General features: G+C 46.8%; 1 protein-coding gene across 1 annotated transcript in view; it reads left to right on the top strand.

Annotated features, from left to right (window-relative positions):
- Window positions 1–3,037: 3,037 nt before the first annotated feature.
- PLA2G4E (phospholipase A2 group IVE) overlaps window positions 3,038–10,681 on the top strand; it is an 80,947-nt gene continuing 73,303 nt past the window's right edge. The window contains exon 1 of the mRNA XM_027553620.1: window positions 3,038–3,616. Within this exon, the coding sequence (XP_027409421.1) occupies window positions 3,434–3,616 (183 nt within the window). The 5' untranslated portion in view covers window positions 3,038–3,433. The remainder of the gene's footprint in view (window positions 3,617–10,681) is intronic.

Raw genomic sequence — 10,681 nt, 5'->3', positions numbered from 1 at the left:
TGAAAAGGAAGTCTCTCAGTCGTGTTGACCCTCAGCGACCCCATGGACTGCAGCCTTCCAGGCTCCTCCGTCCATGGGATTTTCCAGGCAAGAGTACTGGAGTTGGGTGCCATTGCCTTCTCCTAGTTCACTTTGCCAGGAGCCAGTTCTAGAATGTAATGTACTTTAGTTTTTAATGTTTGTTTATTCATTCATTTATTTGGCTGCTCCAGGTTTTTGCTGCTGTATGTGAACTTGGTTGTAGCATGTGCGGCCTAGTTCCCTGACCAGGGATCAAACCTGGGTCCTCGGCATTGGAAGTGTGGTGTCTTAGCCACTGGACCACCAGGGAAGTCCTTGAAATGTAATTTACTGTTAACACCTATGGGACAATTAGTGTGGAATGGCTTGGTATTGCTGGCCTATTTGACAGCCCCTTTCTCCGCATGATTTTCTTCCTCTATTTCTCAGTAAGGGGGGGGGGGGGTGGGTTTCTTGTTGGAAAACTTCCTTAAAGAACCTGCCCCTGGAAATTGCAGGTGACTTTTTTTTTTTTAACCTGTAGGACTTAACCACATTCTACACAATTTAAAAAATACATATATTTAAATTTATTCTTGGCTGTGCTGGGTTTTCCTTGCTGCGTGGGCTTTTCTCTGGTTGCGGTGAGGGGGGGTTACCCTCTAATTGTGGTGCACGGGCTTCTCACTGTGGTGGCTTCTTTTGTGCGGAGCACAGGCTCTAGGGTGAGCAGGCTTCAGTGGTTGCCGCTCAGGGGCTCTAGAGCACAGGCTCAATAGTGGTGGCACAACTACATGATTATTTAACCTAACAAGGCACCTTGACATTTTAGCCATACCATGGAAGTGCCTTTTATTGATGATTTTTACAATAAAAAAGAAAAGCAGTGCACCTTAAAACGTATACCCTGCTGTTTGTCAATTCTATCTCAGTAAAGCTGGGCAGAAAAAAAATATAATTAGATATTTAAAAATAAGTCTTTCATCCATCCAAGTGAACATTACTTTTAGGCCTAATCAGTGAGAAATAAAACCAGGAATAGCTAAATTTTCAATAGTAAGCTTTTAAAGAATTATGTCTTTGGGGATTACAAAAAATGACCTGGGAAAAGTTAGACTTGTCAAGAAATACTGGCCACAAAAGAAGAATTCACAAAAGTGAAGTTATTGAAGGAAAACAGATTTGCCCTCAAATATGGTGCTCTGTATATTGATAATTTTGAGCTAATGGCACTTAAATAGTAGTGGATACTCTGACCTTTCTTTTTCTTCCTAAAAGCTGGACATAAAACTCCCATGTGGAAGCTATACCAGGAGGAAAGAAACATTCTTATCACTAAAGATGAGGAATTGAGGCACACACAGACTGGGTTAATCTAACTCGTAGCTTCCTATTGGCTGTTGTTCAGTTGCTAAGTCGTGTGCTGTTACTTTTCCATGCCTGAGAGACCTAGCTCTGGTGCTTCTCAGGGCTCGTAAAGGCCTGGAACTGTCTTTGCTGATTCTGTTCTGTTCTTCGTGGTGAAGAGGGGAGAAAACGTACGTCCTGCTTTTAGGCAAATAGTGGGAGAGCAGAAAGGTTTCCTTGTAGCTGCATTGCTTTGGGCTGAAAATAATCCTTACTGCTAAGCACCATAATTGGGAGTAGAGGTTGCAAGTTCTGCTGTCTCTTGGCACAAACAGAAAAATGACACTTTGAAATGAAGCAGGACCCTGTGGTTCTTGCCCACCACCGCGTCCCCCACGTGCCTTTTGTTTGTGAAAAAACTTTAGCCAAAGAAGAAGTTTAACCAGAGAAGTGAGAAAATGCAGAAACAAAGCAACACAGTCAACAAAGACCAAATAATAAAGTCATCAAGCATCTGCTGGAGGAAGGCATGGCAACCCATTCCAGTGTTCTTGCTGGGAAAATCCCACAGACAGAGGAGCCTTGCAGGCTATGGCACACGGAGTCACAAAGAGCTGGACACAACTGAAGTGACTGAGCGTCAAACATAGTCAAGGACATTTAGTTCCCTCTCAAGGGCTATAGATAATATTCTGCGCCATGTCCCATGAGCTCTTAGACTGAAACCACCACCAGGTGTAAGAAGTTAACTACATGATGACTGGACTGTAGCCATGACAGAAGCTGCCATAGTTCTGAGATCTGGGCTCAAGAAATGGGGACAAACCGATCCTGGAACTGAAGATTAACTCTACTTAAAACAACCAAGATGAAGATGGTCAGATGACCAATTTCAAGATGACTGTCAGAGCTGACTGTGCTGTTTCTGCATGAAGCCTCCTCCATCTGGCTATAAAAGCTCTTGCCCACTGATTGTCATGGATGGGGGGAGAGACGGCTTCTGGACAGGTGTCCACCCTCCCCCTACCCTGGGTTGCTGGCATCCAAAATAAAGCAAGCTTTCCTTTCCACCAATTCAGCCTCTTTACTGGCTTTTGAGTGGCAAGCAGCTGGACCCCAGTTTCGGTTACAACTTTATACATGTATTCCCCCCTCCATCTCTGTCCCAAATACATGACTCTGGTCAGTCAGACTGGAAGTCTGGCTGCTGCTTGGTTTCTGTTGAGGCCAGAGGCAGTGCCCACTAGAAAACCACAGCCTCAGAAAAGAGTCTTGAAAGGGGGACAGGGGGATTATGGGGTGTCCCCAACTAGAGAGGATGCGGGATCACTCAGAGCTGAGGAACAGAAAGATGCACATTTTGAATGTCTATTTTAAAATGCTTATAAATAAATATGAAGAGGGTTTGCTTTTTGTTTTTACCGTGGAGCTATGACACGTTGTCTTGAAGCTGCCAGACACAGTATCTGTCGCATCAAAGAAAGGACTGCGAATGAGACACAGAGTAAATGACTAATCTCCCTTCTGGCCTGTGGCCCCTCCGTCAGTGCTGAACAGCAGGTTGGGGATTTATTTTCAGGGCTCAAAAGAGAAAGATGGGGGTGTCAGCCAAGAGCCAGGGAGTCTACCTGACCCTCAGCACCTCCACCCACCCCGGTTCCTTCTCTCCTCCCCATGGACATATTGAGTGTCACACTTCTAAAAATATCCCCGAGCAGTGAGGCACTATCTCCAAGCCTGGATTCCAGCTCTGCAATGCAGGCCTCCCCTAGGGAGAGCTGCTCCAGGTGAAAGTAATTGTAGCTTCCTGTAGACTTTCTACGCAGCACAAGAACATTCCACCAGACTGTGTGAAGTGTTCACAGAAATGTGGGACTCTTTTAGCTAAGCCCTGACTGCCTTCACCTCCTTAATTATTCATCAGGCTCATATATCTTCAGGAGAAATCTGATAGCATTGCTTTGGCTTTTTTTTGCAAAACTCCCTTGAAATTTCCCGAGGATATTCGCCGTTTGCCTCGCCATTAAGGACTAGCTCCAGCACCACTCAGCCTGTTCGGAGCCCCAGAGAGGTGGACGTGGCTGGAATGACTCTCCAGACGTCGGAAGGCCATCCTGGCTTGGGAACGGATGTGTTTGTCCCTCAGAGCCTTCAGTGGGATGAAGAAGGCAGCATGGCAGGAAGGAGTGTCTGTGAGTCAGAGCAGATACAGGTCCTGGAAACTCCCCATCTCACATCTCTACTTCCCATGGCCCCTGATGGCTCTCAGGTATGTCTGTATTCTTGGGGAGAGGGTCCTTGACCCCTTAAATTTTACCCTCATTGTCCTGACTCTGAATAAGATCACCTGCATTGCTGCAGAGTTAAGAGGTTGTGTTTTTATTCATTTTGCTTTCCGGGATGAGTCCCTTCCGCCCCACCCCATCACCTACCTGTCCTTACCTGTTTCTGTGCCTCAAAAGTGACACAGTGCTCAGCTGTGTCCGGCTCTTTGCGACCCTGTGGACTATACAGTCCATGGGATTCACCAGACTAGAATACTGGAGTGGGTAGTCTTTCCCTTCTCCAGGGGATCTTCGCAACCCAGGGATCGAACACAGGTCTCCCGCACTGCGGGCAGATTCTTTACCAGCTGAGCCACAAGGGAAGCCCAAGAATATTGGAGTGGGTAGCCTATCCCTTCTCCAGCGGATCTTCCAACCCAGGAATCAAACTGGGGTCTCCTGCATTGCAGGTGTATTCTTTACCAACTGAGCTATCAGGGAAACCCCTAAGAGGTGTTACCTGGACAGTACTGTCCTTTTACTGCGTTCAGTCTGTGTGCTTGGGAGGGATTAACTGATGAAGAAACTGAAGCTCAGAGGAGTTGTTGGTGGTGGTGTTCAGTCACTAAGTTGTGTCCGACTCTTTGTGACCCCATGGACTGCAGCATGCCAGGCCTTCCTGTCCCTCACCATCTCCTGGAATTCACCCAAGTTCATGTCCATTGAATCAGTGATGGTATCCAACCCCTCACAGAGGGGTTAAAGTCACACAGCTAGTGGATGGGAGAGTGGACATGGAGGGTGTTTCTATTGATATAATACTGAGAAGAGGGTTTGGACTCCTGTAGGTGAAGGGTCTGCAGACCTCCTGGCACATAATAGATTCTAACCCTGTGCCATCTGGCCTGGTGGCAGGGCAGGGTCATAGCTGTAACCACAAGCACCTCTGGGGGTCTGGGACTGATTTGACCTTCCTTACAGATCCCACCTGTGGGCCAGTGAAGAGAAAATCATGACTCAGTCCCACCTGGTAAACTGAGTGGGCTGCAAAAGCTAAACAGTGGCTTTGGATAATGATCCATGATCTAGATCTGCCTCCCCAGCTTCTCCTCCGGGCTTCCTGCAGGCTCCCAACAACAGGGAGGGGGCAGTGCTCTTGTGCCCCTCTGGCTGCTCTGGTCTCAGCAGCAGTACCAGGGGCAGCTTGGCTGAGGGGCAGCTTTATTTCACTATGTGGGCCTTGCTCCCAAGAAGCACTGGGCCATGGCCCCTTTACCTCCTGTGGACCCCTCTGCTTCCACCGCACTCTCTGTCTGGACCCTGGCTCTGTGAGTCCATCTGGGCCTCCACCGTGGGGTCACCTTGTCCAGCCCCAGTAGGTCCTACTTCATAGCTGCAACTGTCAACCCAGCGTCCATCTCCCTCAACATACCTGAGGGCAGTTGGATGGATAACCAGTCCCCCAAGATCATCCCCTTGACCAGGCTGACTGACCCAAGGAAGTGCCAGGGTCCTGCCAGTGACACTTCTCAGAGTCACAGGTGAAGAGTGTCTGTTCCCCTCCCCCTGTCTGCCCCACCCCTTCCCACTCTTCCTGCTATGCCCTTCACCCTGAGGGGCAGGCTTTCCTCCCCTTCCTTTCCTGCTCTGCCTCCTTCCAGAAGTCCCTGTGGTCCACTAGGCCAGGCCTGCTGCTAATGTGCTGCAGGGGGAAAGGCACTAGCGGCAGCCCTGCTGGGAGGTCAGGGGACTGGCCTCTGGCCCCTGACCCCTCCCCTGCCCTGGCATCAGGAGCCTCCTGACTCAGAGGTGACCCCCCCCAAAGGCTGCAAGAGCCCTTGAAACACAAGTGCTCAGTATGTGGAAGAGCACCGTCCTTGTTAGAGTGGTTGAGAGCAGGGCCTGTGAGATCAGACCAGCTTCTCTAACTTTCTCGGCCAGCTCCCAGCCCTGGAACCTCAGACCAGCTCCTTCACCTCCCAGTTTTTTCACCTCTGGGGAAAGATCCTGTCAGGAGTAGATAGCAGAGTCTCTGGAGCACACAGAGCTGGAACCACGTTGACCGCTGTTGTAGTTGTTGTGACTTTACGATGACCTCTCCCCTTCCACCCATCGTCCCCTCTCCGGACATGATTCAGGAATGAGGCTGTGTCCCTTGTCTTGTTTCAGCTGTTTGGGGAAACAGCAGAAGTGACACGGGTCTGAGACAGAGGCAACCACACGGAGATTTTTACTTTTGGCCACACTGGGTCTTCACTGCTATGTGCAGGCTTTCTCTAGTTGCTGTGAGCGGGGGCTTCTCTTCCATATGGTGCCTGGCTTTCACGTTGAGGTGGCTTCTCTTGTTGCGGAGCACAGGCTCTCGGTGCAGGGGCTTCAGCAGTTGCACCTTGCCGGCTTAGTAGTGGCTCGCAGGCTCAGTTGCCTTGCAGCATGTGGAATCTTCCTGAACAAAGAATCAAACCTGTTTCCCCAATGTTGGCCGGCTAACTTCCAACCACTGAACCACCAGGGAAGTCCCTGGTGGAGGACTTAAACTGTGCTTAATCTTAATATTTTCATTTTATGTATATAAAAGTAATTTCAAAAAATGTCTGGAAACATAAAGGAAAAACCTGCTGTAAATCCCATTAACTCAATACAATAGCTATTCCCTTTCAGTTTTTTTCTCCTTAGATAATGTTGATGTAGTTGTGCTTATAATACTTATACCAGATCTAAGCCCAGTTTGTTTGTTTGTTTTGGTCTTAGCCTAAAATTACAGCCAAAAATGTTTTCTTGGTTGGTACTTAAACTTTATAATTGTCACCTTAGTGGCAGAATAATATTCCATTGTGTGTCTGTACTATAGTTTGTTAAGATTTAAGGTGAAATGTCAGAAGTAAGAGGTGCTTTATTTTTTGCAAATTTCCATGGGATTTCTCAGAAACTTGTCAGTTGGTTCTTCCCTAAGATCTGTATGAAATATTGGAACAAGACAAGAAGAACCAGAGTCAGCTTTGAAAAGGAGGAATAATGTTACAGAGGGGAATGTGGGTGGGGGGGCGTGTATGATTGGGGAGAATGTGTGTACATTTGGTGACAGAGGAATCCTCAAGATGGAAAATTTTAGGGGAACCACAAGAACCCATCAATCTTCAAATAGTTCCTCATCTGCTCTCCATTTTGGTTTTTGAATGGTTTCCTTCCAGGGCCACCCTGTAGATGATGTCTTTGTCTTTCTAGAACCCCTTAGAGGCCGGCATTACTGGATAGCATATTGTCATCCAGCAATACTTTAGTGAAAATTAGTTTTCAGATTTGTTTTCAGGGGTACCATTTCCTGTATTCTTAGGCAACCCTTCCTGTGGCTTGTTACACATCTTCCATCTTGAGAAGACCAGGAACCACATCTGAAGCATGGATTCATTCACTGAACAAATATTTACCAAGTTCCCACTGTTCCCCCAGTGTTGTTCTAGGAGTGGGAGACCGAGCACAGAGCAGGTCAGACAGGATCCAGTTCTCTTGAAACTTACAGTCTAATGAGGGAGACCGACAATAGATACATACATGACTCTTTCTATGTCAAAGATTTTGGAACAAAACATGCTAGAGGATGACTGTCAGCAAGGAGGGGATGTGAGGTAGATGGTGACATTTGAACCAAGAACAATGAGAAGTCTCATGGGAAAATGTTACACAGAGAGCAAAATCTAAGTGCAAAGGCCCGCAGGTACGTAAAGGTTGGTCTCTTCCAACATTTACCCGCAGAGAGACAGACCGGTGTGTCTGGAAACAGAGAGACAGACCAGTGTGTCTGGAAACAGAGAGAAGACCAGTGTGTCTGGAAACAGAGAGAAGACCAGTGTGTCTGGAGAGCAAAGAGCAGGTGGAGGGAGGAAAGAGTCAGAGACTTAGGCTGGCCCAGTGCTGCATGTGGCAGTGCTGGGGTGGTTCTGAAGCATCAGAGGGAGCCACTAGAAGGTTCTAATATGAGGATAGACTTTGTTTATGTTTTACACCCATCACTGTGGCTGGTCTGGGGAATGGACTGCCTGAGAGGAAACAGGGAGATAAGTGAGGAGGTTCTTGCTATAGTCCAGGGGGAAACAGCCACAGCTTAAATACAAGTGGACAGATTCTGGATTTTTCTGGAGGTAGAACTTCCAGGACTTGCTGATAGATCAGATCTGGAATGTGAACTCAAAGATGCTTCCTAGGTTTTTGCCTTAACAGGGAAGTACCGGGAGCCCCAGGGTAGGGTTTCCCAAACCCAAATGTGTTGTGATGGAGGAGACCGGGGGTTTCTGTGCTGGCAATTTTATTATTTTTTTTAATTTTTCTGCTGCACTTGGTCTTCGTTGTGGTGCAAAGTCTCTTCATTGTGTGGCATGCGAGTTTTCTCTAGCTGGGACTCACGGGCTAAGTTACCCTATGTCATATTGGAATTTTAATTCCCTGACCAGGAATCAAATCCTATTTCCTGCATTAGAAGGCAGATTCTCAACCACTGGACCACCAGGAAAATCCCCTGTATCGGACATTTTATATTTGAGATGGTTTATATACGTTTATCCAAGCAGAGATGTACTGTGTACAGTTGCAAATACAAGTCTGAAATTAGGGCGATAGGTCGGGGAGGTAATTGGGTTGACTACATAAAGCAGAATATAGACAGATTTTCAAGCCATGAAGCTGGATGAGTCTCCCAAAAATGGGAGGAGGAGACAAAAGGAAAGAGGCAGGAGACTGTGCCTTCTGCTCCTCACTTCCTAGCTGCCTGGTGGAGACAGAAGAGCCGTCAAGGAGACTGAGACAGAATAGCCAATGAGGTTGGAAGAAACCAAGGAAGCCAAGAGACTTTGTCTTTAAACATCCCATAGTTTTATCAGAGTAGGTTGTCAGTAAACATAAGGAAACATAAACCTTGTGACTGCTTGTTAGTGTCTTTGCAGCCACTGGTACAGACCTGGAACATTGAGTGATGAGTGTCTGGCTGTGGGCTCCAGGGCCCATTAAGTTTCCCATTATCTCTGGCATCAAGGCTGATACCTCTGCCTGGCTCCAGAGACCTGGTGAAATCAGACTCCACCCCCAGCTCTTTCTTGACTCCTGCCACACACCCTGTGGACTGGGGCCCCACTTGCCTCCTGGCAGGACTCACCCTATGCTGTGTCGCCTACATGGTGTGAGGTAAGCTCATTCCTACCTCCAAAAGTGACAGACACCCAGAACCACAACCTTGTGCCTGGCGCTTAGTAGGTGCTCAAAGGTCGTTGTCACCAGTGAATGGAGCTTTCCCTCACTTCTCCAGCCCATACTGGCCTTTAGATTCTTTGCTGGCCACTTAGTCCTTCTCAACTTATTTGTCCTATAGCAAATATAACAAAAACAGAAATAGCTACAATTTATTAAGGTTTATTATACGCCAGATTCTATGTGCCAGTGACATATACACATATGTATTTATTTATATGCTGCTGCTGCTCAATCACTTCAGTCATGTCCGACTCTTTGTGACCCTATGGACTGTAGCCTTCCAGGCTCCAGGCTCCTCTGTCCATGGAATTCTCCAGACAAGAATACTGGAGTGGGTAGCTATGCCCATCTCCAGGGGATCTTCCCAACCCAGGGATCGAACTCAGGTCTCCTGCATTGCAGACAGATTCTTTTTTAAAAATGTATTTATTTATTTTAATTGGAGCCTAATTATTTTACAATATTGTGGTGGTTTTTGCCATACATAGATGTGAATCAGCCACAGGTGTACTTGTGTCCCCCGTCCCAAACCCGCTCCCACCTCCCTCCCCATCCCATCCCTCTGGGTTGTCCCAGTGCACCGGCTTTGAGTGCCCTGTTTCATGCGTCGGACTTGGACTGGTCATCTGTTTCACATACGGTAATATACATGTTTCAATGCTATTCTCTCAAATCATCCCACCCTTGCCTTCTCCCAGTGGGTCCAAAAGTCTGTTCTTTATATCTGTGTCTCTTTTGCATTCTCACGTATAGGGTCGTCATTACCATCTTTCTAAATTCCATATATATGCATTAATATACTGTATTGGTGTTTTTCTTTCTGACTTACTTCACTCTGTATGATAGGCTCCAGTTTCAAACACCTCATTAGAACTGATTCAAATGCATTCTTTTAAATAGATGAGTAATATTCCATTGTGTGTATGTACCACAGCTTTCTTATCCATTCGTGCACACAGATTCTTTACCATCTGAGCCACCAGCAAAGCCCACATTCTCTATTATATATTCTCTTATATATTTTTTCTTTAATCTTTATACTAATCTTGTGAAATAGATACCATTAACCCAATTTTACATATTAGGAAAATAAGTCTCAGAGATAAAGTAAGAGATACAGTAATTGCTTAATGCTGCCTAGCTAGTCAGTGCCTCAGCCAAGTTAGGAATGCAGGCCTCTCTGACTCCAAAGCTCTTATTTCTTTCTCTATATTTTTCTATATGGGTGTTGTCTCAACTGGCTTGTGACATTTTGTTGTTGTTTGTAAGCACTGTGTTGATGGCTTCTTTGGTTTGGGGTGGGAAGTTGTTTGATCGTCTGTATACAGCAGGTGCTCCCTAATCGCCTACCCTTTGTGAGTTGTGTCAGCATGCAGATGAGAGCCATGAGGAACAAAACATTCCATGTATCTGTCAAAGCTGCCCTGCAAGGTCCCAGGCTGAATATAAGAAGGTAGAGTGGATGCATTCCAGGGGCCCAAAAATCTCCCTCAGGCCAGGTTAACCCTGCCCTGTCCTCTCCTCCCTGCCCAGTGGATTTTCTACCATTGGTGTCACTTACATATTAAGCAACAGAGGCCTGCATAAAGCCTATCCCACAGGTGCTTCAAGCAGCTGTTGGTATTAGCAAACTGTCCTCGGGATCAGGGGCATGACCAGATGGAGAATAACAGAATCTTGAAACTGAAACAGATCATCTGGATTCTAGAGCAGCCTCCTGCTCAGGAGAGGAATCTGCCAGGCAGGAACTGGGGCATAACTCCAGCAATAGAAGCTTGTGTGTGTGCATGCTAAGTCACTTCAGTCATGTCCAACTGTTTAGGACTCTA

Source organism: Bos indicus x Bos taurus, chromosome 10 (genome assembly GCF_003369695.1).
Source record: "Bos indicus x Bos taurus breed Angus x Brahman F1 hybrid chromosome 10, Bos_hybrid_MaternalHap_v2.0, whole genome shotgun sequence".
In the NCBI taxonomy this organism is placed as follows: domain Eukaryota; kingdom Metazoa; phylum Chordata; class Mammalia; order Artiodactyla; family Bovidae; genus Bos; species Bos indicus x Bos taurus.
The sequence above is the reverse complement of the archived record's forward strand: the minus strand, read 5'-3'. Positions and strand labels throughout refer to the sequence as shown.